General features: G+C 39.9%; 3 protein-coding genes across 8 annotated transcripts in view; 2 read left to right on the top strand and 1 right to left on the bottom strand.

The window, feature by feature from the left end:
* Positions 1-15,125, top strand: part of ABRAXAS1 (abraxas 1, BRCA1 A complex subunit) — a 22,485-nt gene extending 7,360 nt beyond the window's left edge. For 2 of the 3 annotated variants that reach the window (XM_061192452.1, XM_061192453.1), the window contains 6 exons: positions 2,863-2,929; positions 4,644-4,837; positions 5,603-5,722; positions 6,704-6,788; positions 9,452-9,566; positions 9,945-13,234. In XM_061192452.1, coding sequence (XP_061048435.1) covers positions 2,863-2,929; positions 4,644-4,837; positions 5,603-5,722; positions 6,704-6,788; positions 9,452-9,566; positions 9,945-10,381 — 1,018 coding nt within the window. In that variant the 3' untranslated portion in view covers positions 10,382-13,234. Of the gene's footprint in view, positions 1-2,862; positions 2,930-4,643; positions 4,838-5,602; positions 5,723-6,703; positions 6,789-9,451; positions 9,567-9,944; positions 13,235-14,775 lie in introns of those variants that run through there. The other variant, XR_009701125.1, reaches the window with a different exon arrangement.
* Positions 12,277-25,536, bottom strand: MRPS18C (mitochondrial ribosomal protein S18C). Of its 4 annotated transcripts, none has more exons than XM_061192454.1 (7): positions 25,055-25,536; positions 24,733-24,945; positions 23,911-23,966; positions 14,175-14,258; positions 13,089-13,146; positions 12,489-12,548; positions 12,277-12,404 (listed from the first exon to the last, which is right to left on the bottom strand). In XM_061192454.1, exons 2-7 carry the CDS (start codon positions 24,830-24,832, stop codon positions 12,328-12,330), a joined length of 435 nt encoding a protein of 144 aa, XP_061048437.1. In that variant the 5' UTR covers positions 24,833-24,945; positions 25,055-25,536; the 3' UTR covers positions 12,277-12,327. The 4 variants fall into 4 exon arrangements, with proteins under 4 accessions (XP_061048437.1, XP_061048439.1, XP_061048438.1 ...); XM_061192456.1 differs by having other exon boundaries at positions 24,733-24,902; XM_061192455.1 differs by lacking the exon at positions 25,055-25,536 and adding an exon at positions 24,987-25,038 and having other exon boundaries at positions 24,733-24,902.
* Positions 25,065-25,603, top strand: part of HELQ (helicase, POLQ like) — a 39,962-nt gene continuing 39,423 nt past the window's right edge. Inside the window, 2 exon segments of the mRNA XM_061192458.1 lie at positions 25,065-25,521; positions 25,524-25,603. Of these exon segments, the coding sequence (XP_061048441.1) occupies positions 25,273-25,521; positions 25,524-25,603 (329 nt within the window). The 5' untranslated portion in view covers positions 25,065-25,272.

Raw genomic sequence — 25,603 nt, 5'->3', positions numbered from 1 at the left:
AAGGAGGGAAAGTAAAAAAAAAAAGGTGATTCAATACCTTCTGGAAACTACCTTAAATAATTAGACCAACTTAATAGAGTCTTAGAGCCAAGGAAGCCATCTGATCCAGTGATGAGAAACCCATACCTAGGCCTTTTGTTTATTTATGTATTTGTGTATTTATTTATTTATTTATTGGCTGTGTTGGGTCTTCGTTGCTGCACATGGGCTTTCTCTAGTTGCGGCGAGTGGGGTCTACTCTTCATTGTAGCGCGTGGGCTTCTCTGCGGCAGCTTCTCTTGTTGCGGAGCACAGGCTCTAGGCGCGCGGGCTTCAGTAGTTGTGGCACACGGGCTCAGTAGTTGTGGTGAGCGGCCTCTAGGGTGTGTGGGCTTCAGTAGTTGTGGTGCACAGGCTCAGTAGTTGTGGCACGCGGGCTCAGTAGTTGTGGCACGCGGGCTCAGTAGTTGTGGCACACGGGCTTCAGTAGTTCTGGCTCGCGGGCTCTAGAGCGCAGGCTCAGTAGTTGTGGTGCATGGGCTTAGTTGCTCCGCAGCATGTGGGATCTTCCCGGACCAGGGATCGAACCTGTGTCCCCTGCACTGGCAGGTGGATTCTTAACCACTGCACCACTAGGGAAGTCCCTCAGCCTTTTAGCTTTACAAAATTAGGGGATGGGGGAAGAACTGGCTAGTGGTAGGGCAAAACTAGAAGAATCCGGATTCTTGAGCTCTAATCCAACAGCATAATACTATGCTGTTTCTTTCTTGTTTTAAATCAGGGGTCCCCAACCCCTGGGCCCCGGACTGGTACCGGTGAGCGGCGGGTGAGTGAACAGAGCTTCATCTGCCGCTCCCCGTCGCTCGCATTACCACCTGAACCATCACCCCCCACCCCCATCCGTGGAAAAACTGTCTTCCACGAAACCCGTCCATGGTGCCAAAAAGGTTGGGGGCAACTGTTTTAAATGATGTAGATGGAACATGTTAAAAACAAAGTCTTCTGATACCATACTTCATGGAGTCCGAGCTGGATAAGCTTTAATAACCAGTTTTATGTTTCTGATACAGAGGGTGGCAGAGTACAGCCCCATGGCCTGTTTTTATATGGACCTCTATGAATAGTTAATATATTTTTTAAGAGTTAAAAAAAAAAAAAAGAACAGTGGAGGAATATGTAACAGAGACTGTCCAGCAAAGCCTAAGATATTTACTATCTGGCCCTTTATAGAAAAAGTTTGTCAATCCTGCTCTGATACATTGTTTGCAAAGTTTTCCACTGAAATACACTGTTTCCCTTATCTCAGAAATCTAGGGGGAATCTGGAAAACAGCCCATTGAAGCCTAAAACTTAAAGTCACTTAAAAAAAATTGCGCAGTTTAACATGAATTCTACCGTACAGTATATCTATTTCTACAAAAAAAAAAAAAAAAACTGCCCCCCTTCCCAGAAGCTTTACATAAAAATCAGTGCTTGCACAGAAGATGTACACTTTTATCTTGTTGTTTTATACACCCTGGTGTATTGCATTATGTCCCAGTTTGAGGAGCTCAGGAGTGGACCATCCTAGAGAAACACAGGAATAAACTCTTGTATTTAGATTTTTCATGTTGGAATAAATAGGTAAGATGGAAGGATCTGTTCGATGAGCTGAATTATCCCCCTTCGGTAGGTGGAACACTTTGTAAGTTAAAAGGAAAAAATATATTGCCTATTAGGATATGTTTTTTCCAGTTTTATGTAACTAAATTTTTTCAGTGTGTAGATTAGAATTACCAGTAAAAACCTATTACAATGAATAGTATTTGTCAAAGATTTTGCATAATAGATATTTCATCATAGAAAAGAATATTGTTGATCTTGATGAATGTTAAAAAGAGGAGAATATTATTTGCAATCCCTGGAGGGGAAAGAAAGCTGAAAGTAAATGCTTTAGAATCTTTTAGAATTATTTTTCTATTCTCCCTAAATCTTTGACATTCCAACTACAGAACAGAGGTCACTAAACTAAACCAATACCTATCCTCCACCCCCCCCACCCCACAAAACAAAAAACAACCAACTCCTAAAGCACTTCTCTTAATTTAAGAATAGCTTTTGGAGGGCTTCCCTGGTGGCGCAGTGGTTGAGAATCCGCCTGCCAGTGCAGGGGACACGGGTTCGAGCCCTGGTCCAGGAAGATCCCACATGCCGCGAAGCAGCTAAGCCCATGAGCCACAACTACTGAGCCCACGTGCCACAACTACTGAAGCCCGCGCACCTAGAGCCCATGCTGCACAACAAGAGAAGCCACCGCAATGAGAAGCCCACGCACTGCAACGAAGAGTAGCCCCCACTCGCCGCAACTAGAGAAAGACCGCGTGCAGCAATGAAGACTCAACGCAGCCAGAAACAATAAATAAATAAAATCATAAAATAAATTTATAAAAGAAAAGAATAGCTTTTGGAATTAGCAATGAATAAATTGTCTTTTTGTTATTGTGCTGCTTCATTACTCACATTCTTTTGTATGTATCATAATTGTAAAAAAAAAGTTTTAATGAGTAAATTGTGAACTAGCTATGTGAACTTACAAATACCTGTATTTAATGGAGAGTTTGTTTTGTTTTAGGTTAAAAAAAAATGTGGTACGCAAACTTATCCTTTAAAGTTCCTCCACTCCTTTTCCTTTTTCATTGCTTATGGACCGCATATTTCTACCACTTTAAGTCTGTTAATTTGAGAACTTTCTCTCCTATTTAATTTAGAACTTCATCTAACAGGCAAGTAAGTATATGGATTTTGGTTGGGTAGTTGGGCTAGGAGTAACTACAATTAAAAGTGCTAATAAAATCATTCATATTTTTAGCTTATTTGAAATGCCTTTAATTTTGGCTTTTACAGCTTTTATAATTCTTCTGGTGAAGTAAATGAGCGAGCGCTGAAGAAAATATTATCAAGTGTCAAAAAGGTATTCCCTGATTTACCTTTCTTTTTTTTGTATTATATGTATTATTTTCAGCTTGTAAAAACATGTAATACTTTGACAGAACTTTTAAGCAGCATTTGTCTTCACAATGTCCTATGTAAAGCAGGTGAGGAAAGGCTTGTTCTTTCCAGAAATTCAAAGGGGTTTCCCTGAAAGCAAAGCTAGTCATTAAAAATCTTCATCTTTTTCTCATCCTCTTGACTATTCTGATTTACACTGATCTCATCCTCTTCTACATTCTAACCATACCCCTTCCCAGTACCACGTACTCTAGGACTTAATCCATTGCTGTTCTTTTACTTAGTTACAAGTTGCTATTTGATTTCCTATACAGCACCTAATTTGGATCCTCTGTAGCCCACTTGGTGTTCAGTTAAAACTTGCTGAATGATCAAAATAGATTTTTTTTTTCCAAATACATTTTTTCTTGGTACTTTTTTCCTCTTAAAACTTTTTGAGGGACTTCCCTGGTGGTGCAGTGGTTAAGAATCTGCCTGCCAATGCAGGGGACACGGGTTTGAGCCCTGGCCCGGGAAGATCCCACATGCCGTGGGGCAACTAAGCCCGTGCGCCACAACTACTGAGCCTGCGCTCTAGAGCCCGCAAACCACAACTACTGAGCCCGTGTGCTGCAACTACTGAAGCCCGCGTGCCTAGAGCCCATGCTCCGCAACGAGAAGCCACTGCAATGAGAAGCCCGCACACCCTAATGAAGAGTAGCCCCCGCTCGCTGCAACTAGAGAAAGCCCACGCGCAGCAACGAAGACCCAATGCAGCCAAAGATAAATAAATAATACTAACAACACATTTGTTTAGCATGTTATAATTTACAAAACCCTTTAATATGATCTTAATCTTGGAACCAACTCTGTGGGGTAGGTGATAACATTCCCATATAAATTTCAATTAAAAGCTATTGGGTTCAGTTTACTTACTTAGCAAACCAAGTATCCATACAGGAAGTTAACTAGTTTTCATTGGTGTTTTCTTCATTTAAATTTTGACTAAGGGTTAAAATGTTAAGACAGTAAATGCCATAAGAGAAACTAGAGGAAGTTAAGAATTTATTTTCTTTAATCTATATTGAATAAAATTGTAGCCTGGTAACTGAATGGAAAGTAATTTAACTGCAAGTCAGTTTGCATGCTTTATAAAAGGTAAAGTGTATTCTTAAGTGTACGTTTTGTTTAATATAGGCCCCAAATCTTGGTAAATACTAAGAAAGCCATTTAAAAAAAATTTTTTTTTTAATTTATTTATATTTGGCTGCCTTGGGTCTTCGTTGCTGCGCGCGGGCTTTCTCTAGTTGAGGCGAGTGGGGGCTGCTCTTCGTTAGGGTGCGTGGGCTTCTCATTGCAGTGCCTTCTCTTGTTGAGGAGCATGGGCTCTAGGTGCGTGGGCTTTAGTATTTGTGGCACATGGGCTCAGTAGTTGTGGCTCTCGGGCTCTAGAGCGTAGGCTCAGTAGTTGTGGCGCACGGGCTTAGCTGCTCCGCGGCATGTGGGATCTTCCCGGACCAGGGCTCGAACCCGTCCCCTGCCTTGGCAGGCGGATTCCCAACCACTGCGTCACCAGGGAAGTCCCAAGAAAGCCATTTTTAAGGTTGCCAGTTTTACTGCTTGATTATGACAGTAAGATACATAATAACTGTAACCATTAAGGTATACATCTGATGTTTTTCTATATTTTCTTTCAGGATGTGGTTGGTTGGTATAAATTCCGACGTCATTCAGACCAGATCATGACATTCAGAGAGAGACTGCTTCACAAAAACTTACAGCAGCATCTTTCAAGCCAGGAACTTGTTTTTCTGTTATTAACACCGAGTATAATAACAGAAAGCTGCTCTACTCATCGGCTGGAGCATGCCTTATATAAACCTCAGAAAGGGTAAATGTTGGCCAGTCACTGGCTGTTTTCAGCTAACAGAAAAATGTACTCAATATTTTTATTGTACTTTTTATGGCTTACCAACTATTTTCGTATATTGTTGCATTAGATTGTCACAATAACCCTTTTTAGCCTTTCTTACCATCAGTTCTTTATATGGGAAAATGAAGGTCAGATAAGGAAGTTAGAAGCCCAGTATGGAATGATGACTTGTGTTTCTGGCACTGAGGATTTGCTCTTATTTACCATAAGGTGGAAAAAATATGCATGCTTTAGGTATTGGTTGCTAAGGAATATAATGTAGAACTGAAGCCTGCATACCTGAGCAGCATTTCTCTAACCTCTGCCAGGAAGCAGGGTGGTTCTTGATGATCCACCAAAATGAGTTAATAGGACTCCCCGCAGGTTATATAGACAACATTTTCATGGAGTATGAGAATGAAGTTAAAAGAGTACCAAGGAAGAGTAGTTTTATCATTCATGGAAGATGGGATGAATCGCAACAATACTGCCTTTATTTTTACATGTGGTGATCAGTTAAAATAACCATTAAAGTATTTTTTCATACAGTTATCTTACACTATGCACATTTCACAGTTTTTAAAAGCTATTTGCCTCAAGTCAGTAAATTCTGTCATGGATAAGTAGTAAGGAATGGGGTTTTGTTTTTTAATCTTGTAGGGGAAAGGTAGTCTATATACTAATTAGTAGATGCTAATCTTTCACTTTATTTTAAATTTATTTTAAAAAATTTTATTTCTTCAGACTTTTTCATAGGATACCTTTAGTGGTGGCCAATTTGGGCATGTCTGAACAACTGGGTTATAAAACTGTATCTGATTCCTGTCTGTCCACTGGTTTTAGTCGAGCAGTAAAAACACACAGGTGAGATCCCTCAGCTGCTTCCCCACTAAACTTAACTCCTATTCATTTTTTGAAGTTAATTTGTTTTATTACACAAGAATAAAAATGAAAGGAAAACTGACTAATGACCACATTACTCAAGTAAACCAGACTTTTAATTTCTCAGTATTTCCTTCTAGCGCCTGTCCATTTATAAAATACAGAAGAGAGGGGCATTGTTGTATAGCCTACATATTTTAACATATTTATTCTAAGAACAAGGAGCTAGCCTCAAAATAATAATTTTCTAAGGCAGCAGTTCAGATTAAAGGCAAGAAATTAGATTGGATATGAAATAAAGACAAAAAATGAGGCTTTAGCCAAGACTTACACTGTAGACTGCTGAGCTATAACTTTTTTGTGGGCAATAAGGGAATAATTAATGTCAGAAATAACAACACTGTACTACAGGATACTTACTAAGTGTAAACTTTATGAGAATAATGGACTAGATTTTATTTATTTTTGTGTTCCCACAGTGCTTAACAGTGTCTTATAGAAATTGAATACCACATTTCATTGATACTAAGACACAGTTTTACATTTATCTCTAATTGGGATTTTTACAAAACATGCCTTAGAATTTTCTTTTTTCTTCGTGGTATATAAAACAATGTTGCCTCTTTCAATCAGTGATGACTTCAACTCAGTAAAATAATTGACTGATCCTATTGCCAAGAAAGAACCCCCCCCCCTTCAATCTTTATCTGTTTTCACTTAACCTCTTTTTTGAGTCCTGGAAATAGTACTTAGGAGGCTAAAAAGTTTGCTGAGGTGAAGATAGATAACTAGGTTTTCTGGTTGGTTTTACTTATTCTGTAAATAAGTAGGTTGACAAAATTATGGTCCCTACAAAGCCAGTAAAAAGAATCATCTATTGTTCCTCGACTACGAATAAATTTTTCATTGTATCATTAAAATGAGTTCTGTACATTTGCCTGAGGAAATGGTAATATTTTACAGCTCTGAATTTTTTAAAGAAGATGGATCTTTAAAGGAGGTACATAAGATAAATGAACTGTATGCTTCTTTACAAGAGGAATTAAAGGTAAGTTAAAAAAACATTTAAAGGTCACCTATAGAGTTCATATCACATTGCTCACTGAATATATGTTTAGGGATAACCTGACAGTTGATTAGACATAAATTTTTGTATTAGTTTAGCTTCAGTAACAAAGGCCTCCATCTTGGTGGGCTACAAAAACAAAAGTTTTCTCTCACTCACATTATATCTTGGCTGCAGCTCTGCTCCTGTTCTAAATGTCATGTTCATTCTAGGATCCAGCCCATCTGTGGGACATGCTCTTCTCATGACAAAGGGAAAAGAGCAAGAAAGCTGGTGGGAATTCACAACAGCTCTTAGAACTTCTGCTCAGAGCTGGCCTATCACTTCCACTCACATTTCATTGGCCAGAGGATGTCATGGCAATAGGCAGGGATACATAACCCTTTTACTGGATAAAAAAGGGAGCAAATATTTGGGAACAAAAAAGTCTACCACAGTACTAAGTTCTACCTCATTGTGTCCATTCAGGTCCCTTGAGGGCAGGGAGCAAGAGTGGCAGGGAGACTTGCAATGTAAGTCTGACACCTGAGGAAGGAGACAGGGAAAGGAGAATGATTGGGTAGGAAGAGCTTTAGACTGCAAGGCCTGAAAAATTGCAGCCAGGCTGATGGAGAGTCTTTGAGCAAAGGTATCCTACAGGAATAGACTTATACTGATATCCCCACTGTGCTCAGTCGGTGGCTAAGAGCAACCTAGGGGAAGCATGACCTAAGCACAAGCACAGTACTGGACCCAAAAAGATGGCACCTGGAACTGTCAGTCAACTCTGCTTCCTGCAAATGGAGATCTGAGTAGTATATTCCATGGCCACCATACTCACCAATATAGCACACTAAGAGAAATGGGGTTAATGCATTTTACACACTGATAATATTGCACCTTGTTTTTTAATATGATAATACAGGAATTTTAGAAAATAGGAAAACATCCAGAATCCTACCATTGTAACTTAACTCTTTGCACTTTGCAATTTTCTCCAGTTTCCCCCTAATGTATACATGCTTTTACATTGTTGACAGTGATGGGGACATAGAAATTTGTGTCATGATTTTTATTTGATGTACCATTAAACATTTTCCATATTTTAGTTCTTTTTAATAGCAGTATATTTCTTAGAGCAGTATATTAGAACTCTAATGTGAAAAGTACCAACTTGGGGACTTTCCTGGTGGCACAGTGGTTAAGAATCTGACTGCCAGTGCAGGGGACACGGGTTCGAGTTCTGGTCCAGGAAGATCCCACATGCCGCAGAGCAAATAAGCCCGTGCACCACAACTACTGAGCCTGCGCTCTAGAGCCCGCGAGCCACACCTAGTTAGCCTGCGTGTCACAACTACTGAAGTCTGCACGCCTAGAGCCTGTGCTCCACAACGAGAAGCAACCGCAATGAGAAGCTCGCACACCGCAACGAAGAGTAGCCCCTGCTCGCCGCAACTAGAGAAAGCCTGCACGCAGTAATGAAGACGCAACACAGCCAAAAATAAATAAATAAATTAACTTAAAAAAAAAAGTACCAACTTGGGCTAAATTAGGGAATGTAGAGGTATGTGAGAGGAACGGTGGGCAGAAGGCCACTGAGCTCTAGGAAGGAACTGGAACTAGGAGCTTGAATGCCATCAGAACTTTGTCTCCTGGGAGATCCCTGGTGGTCTTAGTGGTTAGGATTCGGCGCTTTCACTGCCATGGCCAGGGTTCAGTCCCTGGTCAGGGCACTGAGATCCCACAAGCCGCACGGAGTGGCCGAAAAACAAACTAACTCACTCTCTCCCTTTGTGTCTGCCTGTTGGTTTCCTTCATAGTATCTACAGATCTTGCTGTTTATTCACCCACTGGCTGACCAAAGAGCTAACCTATAGCTTCTGCATTTAATCTCTTCTATTCAAGAGATTAGGATTTGCCAATTGGTTATTGTAATTATCTCTGCTTGGGTCAGCTAAGGTGAAAGTTGGTGAAAGGGTTACTGGCGAACTCTTGTGGCAGGATGAACAAGTTCATGAGAAATAGGCTGGGCAGATGTGCCATGAAGTATCCACTAAAACTGGCTCTAACAACCCATTACACTATAATTGGAAATTAGTTACTTTTGATTTGACACTATTCTAAGAAACATCATCTTATATAAATTTTTGTTACTGGTTCAAGATATATTCCCAAAATGAAATCACTGAGTCAAAGGGTATTAGTACTTAAAAACTGATGACACATAAGGCCATTCTGCTTTTCCAAAGTAGTTTTACAGGAATTAAAATCTTCAGTAGTTTTTTGTAATAGTGAAAGTCACTTTGTTATTGGCAGTTTCTTAAATGTTTGCAATAAGTATGCATCTCAAAATAGTACAGTATTTTTTGTTTTGAAGCAGTTAAATTTTTTTTTTATTTCTGTGTATTATCTAGGAAATAACTTGAATGATAAAACTTTGTATAAATAGGAAGTTAATATATCTGGAAAGCATTTTGTAACCTATGAAGCACCATACAAATGCTTGTTGGTGAGTTCCTCCAGAAAATAGCAAAATAAAATAAAATTTTTATAAAGGAAAATATTTGATGTTATATACCATGAAGGATTTTATATTATTTGTGAACCTAGATTGTAGTATACAATTTGGAACTTTATCTATGCTCTTAAATTACTTTATTTTCCAGAGTATATGCAATAAAGTAGAACACAGTGAGAGAGCAGTAGAGAAACTACTAAAGGATGTAAACAGATTAAAACGAGAAATTAAAAAAAGAAAGCAAGCACAGATTCAAGCAACACGTAAGTAAAAAGTTCACATATCACTTCTTTCTGTGCTTTGAAGAAAAATTCTCACTGATTGGAATTACGGATGAGCTGGTTGCACTAACTGATCAATTTGTTCACCTTAGGATTAAAAATAACTTCCATTAATACTCTTAAATCCCACTGAACAAAGAACATGGCACTACTATAGCTATACTACCTTGATGTTAAAAAATATGACAACTTTAGTTTTCTCTGAGGATATTGTGGCATATAAATTTGGGATTATCATTTCTCTTAATTTAGATAATTTGATATGATTCTTTAAAGTCTCTGACTTTACTAACAAATAGATAAGTATAAAAGCTTTGTAGTAGAAATACTGTATGTTGAAATATTTGTTTGTTTCTTTAGGAGAGAAGAATGTCCAGAAAGACCCTCAGGAGAACATTTTTCTTTGTCAAGCTTTACAGACCTTTTTTCCCGATTGTGAATTTCTTCATTCGTGTGTTATCTCCTTGAAAAATAGACATATTTCTAAAAGTAGTTGTAATACCAGCCACCATCTCAATGTGGTAGACAACCTGACCCTAATGGTGGAATATACTGACACTCCTGAAGCTAGTCCAGCTGGTAGAGCGCTGCAAATGATTAAGCGTAAGGCTTCAGGTACAGATGGTGGATGGCAATTCAAGAAGTCACGGCTGTTAGAGATACAGAACAAACCATATAAAACAGACACTGATAGCAGTAACCAAGAAAAAGCATCCACAGTGAGCAGCCCAGAAACAGATGAAGAGATTGAGAAAATGAAGGGTTCTGGTGAATATCCACAGTCTCCTACCTTTTGATTCTTTTAGGCCGAAAGGAGATTTTTCATCAGATGAAGGGTAAAGCCAAACATGCCTATTGTTTTTACTATGTTCAGCTCTTTGCAGTAACACATAGGTAAGTTCTAGTCCATTTATTTTATGAAGTACTTTAAATTGAGTCAGTTCAGAATTTGAGTACAGAACAAAGCCTGGTAATGCAATATGTTTGGGATCAGCAGTTGGTTAGTTAGGTGAAAAGGCCAGTTAAGTGGGACTCAAATGATACATAAATAAGGTGTCTATCAGAGATTTCACTTTAACATAAAGCAGAAGTGTACATTCGTCAAACTTTTGTTGTAGGGCCAGGAACTTTTTTACGAATGTACTGGAGTTCCTATGTAAATCAAACTCATTACTTACCCTATATAATCCCCAATTTTAGTTTCTTTAAAGAAATTTGCAAAGCAACCTAAGTACAAAATGCTACTACGTTTTTTAATTTTCCATTCCCAATCTTATTTGTCCTAACCACACCTAATTTGACAACTATTTTTTTTAAAAAGCTAGTTACCTTTATCAGGTCTTCTCAGAGCATTTACTTGGTTTTCACTGCAACTGTAACTTTCTTTTTAATGCTCATATTCATCACTACAAAAATACAACTGATAAGGTCTGGGAACAAAATAGCTGACTCTTGGTAATGTAGAACTCAGCAGGTTAAGAGTCATGGGCTTCCATGTGATTTTTAAGGAGGATGTAAAGCCCCTGTTTAATCCAGTGAGTTGGTTAAGTGGAGGTTGGTTAGGAGAGCTTTTACTGTTTGTTTTTTCTATTTGTCCTTTCCATAACAGAATTTCCCATGAAGCATACACATCACATGAAGCCTTCATGCTTTACTCACTGGGTGAAATGCTGAACCCACATGTTGACCACTGCTCTTCCATCACTTATTTCCTAAATGATAGAGCAAATTCATAGCTAGTATCAAAAACTATCATCTTTTATCTATGTGTTAACATGCATTAGTTACCATGGGGTGTTTACGAAGCCCACATAATACCAGGGATGATTTGTGCAAATAATGAGTTGCTGTTGGGATTGCTTTACTAGTTACATAAGAAGCACAGGGCAGGAGAGGAAATGGGGTTCAGTCTGAACCCTAATTTTAAAATAATATTTTGATGTCCCAACTTTCAGGGTACTAAATGAAAAGGAGGAAAAGAACCCTTGTAGGACATTTTTTCTCAGTTATTCTCCATCTTTTGGCGATCGGTTTGTATCACTGGAGTAAGAGAAGATGATACAACAGATTGCTTATGGATCCGTTTATTTACAGGACACTACCAGTTCATGATAGACTAGTCCAGGAGTAAATGTTAGGTCCTGTGACAGCACCACTGTTCATCCCCACGTAACATCCCTACAGAGGGAAGACCCATAGTCCTAGCCAGGCATAATTTATTTACTTGTTAGAAAATCTTCCTTAGCAATTTCAAATCCACACCCTGTCATGTGGGATTTGTACATTATATAAGCATTCCACTTTCCCGCACCCATATCCCTACAATACTATTTACAACACAGAATCTGGGCCTAAAGTGAAATTCCAATACAAGTCATCCCTTCCATGTTTAACATCTCATTATCAGTGGTATGCTGTATGAGCTATTTGGGGGCCAGATATAAGTGAAAATCCCACAGTACCTTTTTTTAATTCATATGTATGTAAAATGTAACAAGTATTAACATTTTAAATAATCTGATTTACTTAATGAACATTCTGATATGGAGAGGAAACTTCATTCCTGAAACACTTTTTCCTCATATAATTTCAAATTATTAAGAATTAAAAACATAATACTTTATAGTTTGATAAGATTTAGCCTATCAGTTTTCTACTCAAAGGTTATTAAATCTTACAGTTTGAGCCAGTATTACCACCACACAACTGTAAAATAAATTTATTGATGAAAACTTTATAGAATTTACTCCCTGTATTTGATGTTACAAACTTTAGGGTCTTTGAGATATGCAGGATCCTTGTATGTAACTGGCATAAACCCTGTAAAGAGATAATGAAAGTTCTTCACAAAAGATAATGAGCAAAATTTTGGTTAGCATAATTCAGTTTTTCAGATGCTCTTACCCATTATTTGAGCTCTCTTAATTGCTTTTGTGATTTCTTTTTGTTTCTTCCCACAAAGACCTATAAAAGAAATTGCTTTCTTATTCGTAAAAAAATGCCAGTAATCAAAATGCATAACAATTGTCTATGTCATGGAAGGACTGGAAAACCTGTAAAGAGCCAGATAGTAAATATCTTAGGCTTTGTGGGTCATACAGTCTCTGTCGTCATTACTCAATTCTGCTGTTGTAGCTCAGACACTATGGAAACTAAGCTATTTACAAAAACAAGTGGCAGATCCGATTTGGCCTATAGGCAATAGGCCCCTGGTTTAAATAATAGCCTGGGGATAATTATAGTATACTCCCAAACAGCAAAGCAATTTTTTTAAGCCCAAGTTTTCTACATGTTGTCAGCCTATAGTTAACTGAGTATAAGAAGACATGCAAAATAATTATCCTTTGGCCTAAGAAGAGGCTTTCTCAAACTACCCATAGTATCTGGTGTCATAGTAATTTGTAGCACTATTTGAAAATCTGCCAGTTTCCTTAAATAACAGACATAGCTTTATATAAGTCTTACTTACATTTAAGTTGCTATAATATATAGAAAACAAAATACCTGTTATGTGCCTTCCATAAATGCATCCAGTAAATGGAGAAATAAACTGGGATAAAAGCTGTTTTGAGTTATATTTGAAAAGGAAAAAAATTTACATTAATACACTTGTTATTCAATCTTGAATGTGTAAGTTTAAAAAAAACCTTATGCCACACCTTCAAGTTATGTAAAGGTTTATTAATACATTTCAGATAGACTTCAAAATATGAGTAAAAACACTGAATTACGTTCATTCTATTAATAGGTCATCTTTTTAAATAACTAAACTAATCACTAAAGTTGACATCTCTTATCCAGTGTGTCAAAAAAGTCTATACAACAGATTAATGAGCATATTCTTTCAGTGCTAAAGCTGCTTTCTTGACTTTTCCACAGATAACTTTTCTCAAATACTGTTGCTTATAACAAGGTACAAAACATTTCATCTATCATGATAGGCTATCACATAATATCAGACTACAGTGAGGTCTTCAAGATGTACAGGTACATCAGGCCGTTTGCTGTTATTTATGTTTTATTAATTTAAATTCTTTAGCACTTTCTATGTACCAGGCATCATTCTAGGCACTATGCATAATCCTAACACGTTGCATTTTAACATTCCTTGGGTTTTCTCCCACCAAGGCAGCTATCACTTTATACTACTGTCAGTATACTTAGCTCCAGCACCATTCTCTCCCCTAAATTTGCCACTTTTAATTTGCTGAGTGCTTGACAACAGATAAAATTATATTTGAAATAGCAGAGATCAACTTCACCAGAGGAGCTTTTCCCAAACTACTGAACTCCACCAACTGAGAATCACTGCCACAGCAAGCTACTGTAAAGACATTTTGGGCAAAGAAAAAAGAGGAATGCTAAGCTGAATTAAGAGTAAATGAGGGACAGCCAAGGGGCTCTTATTTGAATAAAACAGATGCCTTGTATCGCTACGTATAAGTATAACGAGATCTGAAATTATGAAGTTGCTAAAACAGTCACCCTACACAAAGCCTGTTATAAAAACTGACTTGCTTCTCTACTGTATTAATAAAGGAGCAAAAATCCCAAAATCAAGTATCATAGTGAAGTAAAACCAGATCTCACCTGTACATTCTTATAATCTACACGTTTTCCACACAAGATACATTTTTTCAGAGGCTCCTTATAAGGATTTTCCATTGGATAAGGCTAGGATAAAGGGGAAAAAAATATGGTAATATAGTTTGTGTTAACTTTGAATCGAAAAAACTTAAAATCTTAGGTTACCACATTTAAATCTCTCCAAGGGATTAGTTGTACCTTTCTTACTGTGAAAGAGAATAAATAAAACAGCTAGGCTTGTAAAGGAAAAATCAGGCATTTCAGAAAAAGATTCACCATTTTAAAGGTTTCAGTGTACTCATATTTTGTGCAAGTGTCTTGTTTAAGTTTGGCTAAGGAGGAATTAAGTCATGGAGGAGGATTCTGGGATAAAATACAGTCTTTGGAGAAAAAAGGGCTTATGGGAGGGGGAAAAAAAATTCAAATCTTCGATAAATGATTCTCTCCTCAACTGCTTTGCCCAGACTGTAGGTGACTAAAAATTCTCAGATTTAAATCAAGAAAAATTTAAGCACAAGATACCATATGCAATTCTTAAATTATAATCCCTAAATACATCCCCATATTTCTCTAGATGTTTTATCGCTATTTTTCTTATAAAAAGACAATGCAGGACTTCCCTGGTGGCGCAGTGGTTAAGAATCCGCCTGCCAATGCAGGGGACATGGGTTCGAGCCCTGGTCCAGGAAAGATCCCACATGCTGCGGAGCAACTAAGCCCGTGTGCCACAACTACTAAGCCTGCGCTCTAGAGCCCGCGAGCCACAACTACTGAGCCCGTGTGCCACAACTACTGAAGCCTGTGCGCCTAGAGCCTGTGCTCCGCAGCAAGAGAAGCCACTGCAATGAGAAGCCCGCGCACCGCAACAAAGAGTAGCCCCCGCTCGCCGCAACTAGAGAAAGCCTGCGCGCAACAACAAAAAAAGCCAACGCAGCCAAAAATAATAAAATAAATTAAAATTAAAAAAGACAAGGCTTAGTATAATACTATCAGGTTCTTTGACTACAATTTTATGGCCCCAGACTGTTTTGTAAGTTTGTGTCAGCCTTTTTCGTTTTTCTTTGTTCGCTACTGCCTCTAATGCTTCTGTCACAAGGCCTCCCTCCTAAAATCAGTTCAGGTGTCTTCAGTATACAGATTCTTAATGTAGAAATGGCTATGGGAGGAGGGAGGGGCAAGATGGCGGAAGAGTAAGACGCGGAGATCACCTTCCTCCCCACAGATACATGAGAAATACATCTACACGTGGAACTGCTCCTACAGAACACCCACTGAACGCTGGCAGAAGACGTCAGACCTCCCAAAAGGCAAGAAAATCCCCACGTACTTGGGTAGGGCAAAAGAAAAAAGAAATAACAGAGACAAAAGAATAGGGACGGGACCTGCACCAGTGGGAGGGAGCTGTGAAGGAGGAAAGGTTTCCACACACTAGGAAGCCCCTTCGTGGGCAGAGACTGCGGGTAGCAGAGGGGGGAAGCTTCGGAGCCACGGAGGAGAGCGCAGCCACATTGGTGCGGAGGGCAAAGCGGAGATTCCCGCACAGAGGAGCAGTGCCGACTAGCACTCACCAGCCCGAGGCTTGTCTGCTCAGCCGCCGGGGCAGGCGGGGCCTGGGAGCTGGGGCTCGGGCTTCGGTGCTAGCCAGGAGGGAGTCCGGGAAAAAGACTGCAGCTGCCAAAGAGGCAAGAGAATTTTTCTTGCCTCTTTGTTTCGCGGCGCGCAAGGAGAGGGGACTCAGAGCGCCACCTAAACGAGCTTCAGAGACGGGCGCGAGCCGCGGCTATCAGCGCGGATCCCACAGCAACAGGGACGCAGAGGGAAAAACGGAGAGATTCCCGCACAGAGGCTCGGCGCCGAGCAGCACTCACCGGCCCGAGAGGCTTGTCTGCTCACCCGCCGGGGCGGGCGGGGCCTGGGAGCTGAGGCGCGGGCTTCGGTCGGATCCCAGGGAGAGGACTGGGGTTGGCTGCGTGAACACAGCCTGAAGGGTCTAGCGCACCACAACTAGCCGGGAGGGTGCACGAGAAAAAGTCTGCAGCTGCCGAAGAGGCGGGAGACTTTTTCTTGCCTCTTTGTTTCGCGGCGTGCAAGGAGAGGGGATTCAGAGCGCCACTTAAACGAACTCCAGAGACGGGCGCGAGCCGCGGCTATCAGCGCGGACCCCAGAGACGGGCATGAGACGCTAAGGCTGCTGCTGCCGCCACCAAACAGCCTGTGGGCGAGCACAGGTCATCCTCCACACCGCCCCTCCCGGGAGCCTGTGCAGCCCGCCACGGCCAGGCTCCCGTAATCCGGGGACAACTTCCCCGGGAGAGCGCATGGCGCGCCTAGGCTGCTGCAACGTCACGCCGGCTTCTGCCGCCGCAGGCTCGCCCCGCCTCCTCCGTACCGCTCCCTCCCCCCGGCCTAACTGAGCCAGAGCCCCCGAATCAGCTGCTCCTTTAACCCCGTTCTGTCTGGGTGGGGAACAGACGCCCTCAGGGGACCTACATGCAGAGGCGGGTCCAAATCCAAAGCTGAACCCCGGGAGCTGTACGAACAAAGAAGAGAAAGGGAAATCTCTCCCAGCAGCCTCCGAAGCAGCGGATTAAAGCTCCACAAACAACTTGATGTGCCTGCATCTGTTGAATACCTGAATAGACAACGAATCATCCCAAATTTAGGAGATGGACTTTGGGAGCAGGCTATATTAACTTTTCCCCTTTTCCTTTTTTTTGTGAGTGTAGATGTGTATGCTTCTGGGTGAGATTTTGTCTGTATAGCTTTGCTCTCACCGTTAGTCCTAGGGTTAGGTCCGCCCTTTTTTTTTTTTTTTTTTTTTTTTTTTTTTTTTTTTTTGGCTTAAAAATTTTTTTTCCCTAATAAATGTTTTCTTAATAATTTTTTCCTTATTTTCTATTTTTAAAAAAAATTTTTAATAAGTTTTTTCATATTTTTTATTTTAAAAAATTAAAAAATTTTTTTTCTTAATAAATTTTTTCTAAATAATTTTTTTCTTATTTTTAGTATAAAACTTAATAAATCTATTTTTAAAAATTAAAAAAAATTTTTTTTTTCTTAATAAATTTACTCTTAATAATTTTTTTTCTTATTTTTTATTATAATTGCTTTATTTTATTTTATTTTATCCTCTTTTTTTCTTTCTTTCCATTTTCTCTCCCTTTTATTCTGAGCCGTGTGGATGAAAGGCTCTTGGTGCTCCAGCCAGGCATCAGGGCTGTGCCTCTGAGGTGGGAGAGCCAACTTCAGGACACTGGTCCACAAGAGACCTCCCAGCTCCACGTAATACCAAACGGCGAAAATCTCTCACAGATCTCCATCTCAACATCAAGACCCAGCTTCACTCAACGACCAGCAAGCTACAGTGCTGGACACCCTATGCCAAACAACTAGCAAGAGAGGAACACAGCCCCATCCATTAACAGAGAGGCTGCCTAAAATCATAATAAGGCCACAGACACCCCAAAACACACCACCAGACGTGGACGAACCCACCAGAAAGACAACATCCAGCCTCATCCACCAGAACACAGGCACTAGTTCCCTCCACCAGGAAACCTACACAACCCACTGAACCAACCTTAGCCACTGGGGACAGATACCAAAAACAACGGGAACTACGAACCTGCAGCCTGTGAAAAGGAGACCCCAAACACAGTAAGATAAACAAAATGAGAAGACAGAAAAACACACAGCAGATGAAGGAGCAGGGTCAAAACACACCAGACCTAACAAATGAAGAGGAAATAGGTAGTCTACCTGAAAAAGAATTCAGAATAATGATAGTAAGGATGATCCAAAGTCTTGGAAATAGAATAGACAAAATGCAAGAAACATTTAACAAGGACGTAGAAGAACTAAAGAGGAACCAAGAAACGATGACAAGCACAATAAATGAAATTAAAAATACTCTAGATGGGATCAATAGCAGAATAACTGAGGCAGAAGAACGGATAAGTGACCTGGAAGATAAAATGGTGGAAATAACTACTGCAGAGCAGAATAAAGAAAAAAGAATGAAAAGAACTGAGGACAGTCTCAGAGACCTCTGGGACAACATTAAACGCACCAACATTCGAATTATAGGGGTCCCAGAAGAAGAAGAGAAAAAGAAAGGGACTGAGAAAATATTTGAAGAGATTATAGTTGAAAACTTCCCTAATATGGGAAAGGAAATAGTTAATCAAGTCCTGGAAGCACAGAGAGTCCCATACAGGATAAATCCAAGGAGAAACACACCAAGACACATATTAATCAAACTATCAAAAATTAAATATAAAGAAAACATATTAAAAGCAGCAAGGGAAAAACAACAGATAACACACAAGGGCATCCCCATAAGGTTAACAGCTGATCTTTCAGCAGAAACGCTGCAAGCCAGAAGGGAGTGGCAGGATATACTTAAAGTGATGAAGGAGAAAAACCTACAACCAAGATTACTCTACCCAGCAAGGATCTCATTCAGATTTGATGGAGAAATTAAAACCTTTACAGACAAGCAAAAGCTGAGAGAGTTCAGCACCACCAAACCAGCTTTACAACAAATGCTAAAGGAACTTCTCTAGGCAAGAAACACAAGAGAAGGAAAACACCTACAATAACAAACCCAAAACATTTAAGAAAATGGGAATAGGAACATACATATCGATAATTACCTTAAATGTAAATGGATTAAATGCTCCCACCAAAAGACACAGACTGGCTGAATGGATACAAAAACAAGACCCATATATATGCTGTCTACAAGAGACCCACTTCAGACCTAGAGACACATACAGACTGAAAGTGAGGGGATGGAAAAAGATATTCCATGCAAATGGAAATCAAAAGAAAGCTGGAGTAGCAATTCTCGTATCAGACAAAATAGACTTTAAAATAAAGACAATTACAAGAGACAAAGACGGACACTATATAATGATCAAGGGATCGATCCAAGAGGAAGGTATAACAATTGTAAATATTTATGCACCCAACATAGGAGCACCTCAATACATAAGGCAAATACTAACAGCCATAAAAGGGGAAATCGACAGTAACACAATCATAGTAGGGGACTTTAACACCCCACTTTCACCAATGGACAGATCATCCAAAATGAAAATAAATAAGGAAACACAAGCTTTAAATGATACATTAAACAAGATGGACTTAATTGATATTTATAGGACATTCCACCCAAAAACAACAGAATACACATTTTTCTCAAGTGCTCATGGAACATTCTCCAGGATAGATCATATCTTGGGTCACAAATCAAGCCTTGGTAAATTTAAAAAAATTGAAATCGTATCAAGTATCTTTTCCGACCACAACGCTATGAGACTAGATATCAATTACAGGAAAAGATCTGTAAAACATACAAACACATGGAGGCTACACAATACACTACTTAATAACGAAGTGATCACTGAAGAAATCAAAGGGGAAATCAAAAAATACCTAGAAACAAATGACAATGGAGACACGACGATCCAAAACCTATGGGATGCAGCAAAAGCAGTTCTAAGAGGGAAGTTTATAGCAATACAAGCCTACATCAAGAAACAGGAAACATCTCAAATAAACAACCTAACCTTGCACCTAAAGCAATTAGAGAAAGAAGAACAAAAAAACCCCAAAGCTAGCAGAAGGAAAGAAATCATAAAGATCAGATCAGAAATAAATGAAAAAGAAATGAAGGAAACAATAGCAAAAATCAATGAAACTAAAAGCTGGTTCTTTGAGAAGATAAACAAAATTGATAAACCATTAGCCAGACTCATCAAGAGAAAAAAGGAGAAGACTCAAATTAATAGAATTAGAAATGAAAAAGGAGAAGTAACCACTGACACTGCAGAAATACAAACGATCATAAGAGATTACTACAAGCAACTCTATGCTAATAAAATGGACAACCTGGAAGAAATGGACAGATTCTTAGAAATGCACAACCTGCCGAGACTGAACCAGGAAGAAATAGAAAATATGAACAGACCAATCACAAGCACTGAAATTGAAACTGTGATTAAAAATCTTCCAACACACAAAAGCCCAGGACCAGATGGCTTCACAGGCGAATTCTATCAAACATTTAGAGAAGAGCTAACACCTATCCTTCTCAAACTCTTCCAAAATATTGCAGAGGGAGGAACACTCCCCAACTCATTCTACGAGGCCACCATCACCCTGATACCAAAACCAGGCAAAGATGTCACAAAGAAAGAAAACTACAGGCCAATATCACTGATGAACATAGATGCAAAAATCCTCAACAAAATACTAGCAAACAGAATCCAACAGCACATTAAAAGGATCATACACCATGATCAAGTGGGGTTTATTCCAGGAATGCAAGGATTCTTCAATATACGCAAATCAATCAACGTGATACATCATATTAACAAATTGAAGGAGAAAAACCATATGATCATCTCAATAGATGCAGAGAAAGCTTTCGACAAAATTCAACACCCATTTATGATAAAAGTCCTGCAGAAAGTAGGCATAGAGGGAACTTTCCTCAACATAATAAAGGCCGTATATGACAAACCCACAGCCAACATTGTCCTCAATGGTGAAAAACTGAAACCATTTCCACTAAGATCAGGAACAAGACAAGGTTGCCCACTCTCACCACTATTATTCAACATAGTTTTGGAAGTGTTAGCCACAGCAATCAGAGACGAAAAAGAAATAAAAGGAATCCAAATCGGAAAAGAAGAAGTAAAGCTGTCACTGTTTGCAGATGACATGATACTATACATAGAGAATCCAAAAGATGCTACCAGAAAACTACTAGAGCTAATCAATGAATTTGGTAAAGTAGCAGGATACAAAATTAATGCACAGAAATCTCTTGCATTCCTGTATACTAATGATGAAAAATCTGAAAGTGAAATTAAGAAAACACTCCCGTTTACCATTGCAACAAAAAGAATAAAATACCTAGGAATAAACCTACCTAAGGAGACAAAAGACCTGTATGCAGAAAATTATAAGACACTGATGAAAGAAATTAAAGATGATACAAATAGATGGAGAGATATACCATGTTCTTGGATTGGAAGAATCAACATTGTGAAAATGACTCTGCTACCCAAAGCAATCTACAGATTCAATGCAATCCCTATCAAACTACCACTGGCATTTTTCACAGAACTAGAACAAAAAATTTCACAATTTGTATGGAAACACAAAAGACCCCGAATAGCCAAAGCAATCTTGAGAACGAAAAATGGAGCTGGAGGAATCAGGCTCCCTGACTTCAGACTATATTACAAAGCTACAGTAATCAAGACAGTTTGGTACTGGCACAAAAACAGAAATATAGATCAATGGAACAGGATAGAAAGCCCAGAGATAAGCCCACGCACATATGGTCACCTTATCTTTGATAAAGGAGGCAAGCATATACAGTGGAGAAAAGACAGCCTCTTCAATAAGTGGTGCTGGGAAAATTGGACAGGTACATGTAAAAGTATGAAATTAGAACACTCCCTAACACCATACACAAAAATAAACTCAAAATGGATTAAAGACCTAAGTGTAAGGCCAGACACTATCAAACTCTTAGAGGAAAACATAGGCAGAACACTGTATGACATAAGTCACAGCAAGATCCTTTTTGACCCAGGTCCTAGAGAAATGGAAATAAAAACACAAATAAACAAATGGGACCTAATGAAACTTAAAAGCTTTTGCACAGCAAAGGAAACCATAAACAAGACCAAAAGACAACCCTCAGAATGGGAGAAAATATTTGCAAATGAAGCAACGGACAAAGGATTAATCTCCAAGATTTACAAGCAGCTCATGCAGCTCAATAACAAAAAAACAAACAACCCAATCCAAAAATGGGCAGAAGACCTAAATAGACATTTCTCCAAAGAAGAGATACAGATTGCCAACAGACACATGAAAGAATGCTCAACATCATTAATCATTAGAGAAATGCAAATCAAAACTACAATGAGGTATCATCTCACACCGGTCAGAATGGCCATCATCAAAAAATCTAGAAACAATAAATGCTGGAGAGGGTGTGGAGAAAAGGGAACACTCTTGCACTGTTGGTGGGAATGTAAATTGATACAGCCACTATGGAGAACAGTATGGAGGTTCCTTAAAAAACTAAAAATAGAACTACCATACGACCCAGCAATCCCACTACTGGGCATATACCCTGAGAAAACCATAATTCAGAAAGAGTCATGTACCAAAATATTCATTGCAGCTCTGTTTACAATAGCCAGGACATGGAAGCAACCTAAGTGTCCATCATCGGATGAATGGATAAAGAAGATGTGGCACATATATACAATGGAATATTACTCAGCCATAAAAAGAAATGAAATGGAGGTGTTTGTAATGAGGTGGATGGAGTTAGAGTCTGTCATACAGAGTGAAGTAAGTCAGAAAGAGAAAAACAAATACAGTATGCTAACACATATATATGGAATCTAAGGGAAAAAAAAAAAAAAAAAAAGAGGTCATGAAGAACCTAGTGGCAAGATGGGAATAAAGACACAGACCTACTAGAGAATGGACTTGAAGATATGGGGAGGGGGAGGGGTGAGATGTGACAGGGTGAGAGAGTGTCATGGACATATATACACTACCAAATGTAAAATAGATAACTAGTGCGAAGCAGCCGCATAGCACAGGGAGATCAGCTCGGTGCTTTGTGACCACCTAGAGGGGTGGGATAGGGAGGGTGGGAGGGAGGGAGATGCAAGAGGGAAGAGATATGGCAACCTATGTATATGTGTAACTGATTCACTTTGTTGTAAAGCAGAAGCTAGCACACCATTGTAAAGCAATTATACTTCAATAAAGATGTTTAAAAAAAAAAAAAAAAAAAAAAAAAAAAAAAAGAAATGGCTATGAAGTCCCTGAACCGCTGTAGTTGTATGCAAAATTTCAAATAAATGGGACTGTGTGCCTTTTTCTGGGAGAGCCCATAGCTTTCATTAGTCTTAGTGGGTTTAATGACCTAAAGAGCAGCTCTCGTAATTTCCTTTACTCTCTTGACTATGGTGTGAATTAGATGACCGAGATGGACGCTCAGAGGGACCAGAGGGGTTCTTCTGTTTTTTTCCAACTCCTCAAATGTTCTTAATCCAATTTACATTCAGCTTACCTGTAATGACTGTGTTCCTTCTCTACACTGTGCAAAGTGCTTTATATGGTCTGATTAGTGTCAAATTATCTTTGCATGTAGCAGGAAAACCTACACTGCCCAAGTCTAGTGATAGTACTTGAAACCCATAAAAATACATCTACAGTTTAGAAGAGACTGTACTTAATGTCCTGGTATAAAATTTTAATTTTGATCCCACATTTATTAAAGCAGCCCCCCCACCGCCGCCACCCAGCCAAAGTGATGAATAGGAGGAAGACAGAACTGAATTTGAAATGAGGAAGAGAGCCAAGGTATATGTAAACTTTGTACAATCCCTTTGTTAGGTTTTCTGCAATTACTGCATGCACCAAAACTACCTTTTTAAATTCCCGAAGCACATATCTAGGAGGCAAAATACGGTGTTACAGAAGCCATGCTTCTTGCTAGGAATCTAGGGATTCTCTTACTTCAAAGTTCACTTAAGTAACTCCTCAATAAATTATAATTTTCCAACTCAGACTAATGATTATCATCTTAATTGTTTTTGTCCTTCAGCTGAACTCTATTCAAATAGCAAAGACATAAGAACTTGGTCGTATTTGCAAATGCCTTATTAAAAGTAAGAAAAAAAATTCTTACCAGGTCCTCATTGCTGGTTACCTGTTTATACTGTGAACAACTTCTTCTCCACAGCACTGCAATTAAACAGAAACAGCAACGAACTAATTATTTTTGTTAGCTGAGCAGCTAAGGAAAGATTTTGCTTCTGTGGAGGTGAGATGAATTAGGGACATAAGAGAAAAGAAGGGTTTTCTATTCATTATACTAACAAGGTTAAATGAAGATTAAAAGTCTTCAGATTTGAGGCAGAGTTAGACTTAGGATAAATGTGGTTTCTGGGGCTTTGGGAAAAGGGCATATATATCCCTACCCATACAACCTCTCACCTGTTCTGGGAATTTATATTCCCTTCTCTCCATGGGTTAGAGACAGATTTTAATGCAAACTGAAAGGCATTGTCATACCAAAGGGAAAATGAAAAGATTCTTTACAGAGAAGCACAAAGTAGATAAAAGTGCAGAAATGATAGATACCAGGGCCCATGTCACAATTTCGCCCTGATCTGGGCCCTCAGACGTCTGGAATTTGCTGCTAGGTGACTGAAAATGCTCCTTCCTTACCAAGTCTACCCGAAGATCTTGGGCAAGTCCCTGCCTCTTTTTAAGAATCACCCCATCACTCTCCTCGTACGTTTAAAAAAAAAAAAGTACTGGGCGATATTTCACGCCCTCTTCAGCTTTAAAATACTAGTCACGGGCCATTACAGATTCCCATTTACCTTGGAGAAAACTGCCTAGACACCGGGGTCCTTTACCTAACAGTGACGACTCCACCGACCTAATTAGGGCTAAGCCAAACGGCTGCAATGCTATAAAGGAGCCTAGGATATGGAAACTTTACCTGCATGAGTCCCAGAATCTGTGAGGCAGACAGCAGCCGTTACGAAGTGCATTAACGTTCTCCTTCCTAGCCCACTGCAAAGGGCTACCATAGCTGCCATGGTTCGTTGCTCCTCCTCTTCCTTTCCTTTTTCCAAATCGTCTGGACAAGTCACTTCCGGTATGCTTCCCCTGTTGGCCCAAATACTCGGTTCAAAGGTTCCGAAGGCGAACGCTGGGAATCCAAGGAAAGAGCAGGTGGGGATTTCTACGCACCTGCGCAGTACCTTCCCGTTCTCCTCCTCTCCCTTTTGCCGCGCCGCAAGCTGGGAACCCACACTTACGATTGGACGAAGAGAGGGCGGGCTCCTGCGTCTGTGCCTCCGCTTCCGGCCCCAAAGCCCCGACAATTGGTTTGTGATCCTTCTCAAAGGTGGATGGAGAGGCGAGCGTAGTTTCCGCCTGTTGCTACCCTCCCCCTGTTGCTGCGCTCACCCCTTCACTGGGGTTTGGCGGCTGGATCACGCGGAACGACGTTCGGGCAGGGCCCCCAGCCCCTGCCATGGATGAAGGTTGTTCCCGCATCCGCCGGCGGGTGTCGGTCCGCAAAAGGAACCGTCCTAGCTTGGAGAACGTTTTTGCCGCCCCCACCGCGGCCGAGCTTAAGCCCGGCGATGAGGAGGAGGAGGAGGAGGAGGAGGACGAGGAGATGGTGGCTGGGAGCCGGCGGCGAAAAACCATGGACGTGCAGCCGGTCGAGGTACAGCCCCGTCACCTCTCAAATTCCCCGGAGTTCCACGTTCCATTTCCCACCTTTGGGGTGATGATACAAATCCAGGTCTCCCACTGCGCATGCTCACTGAAAGAGGCGTGGGAGACCAGCTGAAGAAGGC

This window comes from Eubalaena glacialis, chromosome 5 (assembly GCF_028564815.1).
Source record: "Eubalaena glacialis isolate mEubGla1 chromosome 5, mEubGla1.1.hap2.+ XY, whole genome shotgun sequence".
NCBI classification, from domain to species: domain Eukaryota; kingdom Metazoa; phylum Chordata; class Mammalia; order Artiodactyla; family Balaenidae; genus Eubalaena; species Eubalaena glacialis.
The sequence above is the reverse complement of the archived record's forward strand: the minus strand, read 5'-3'. Positions and strand labels throughout refer to the sequence as shown.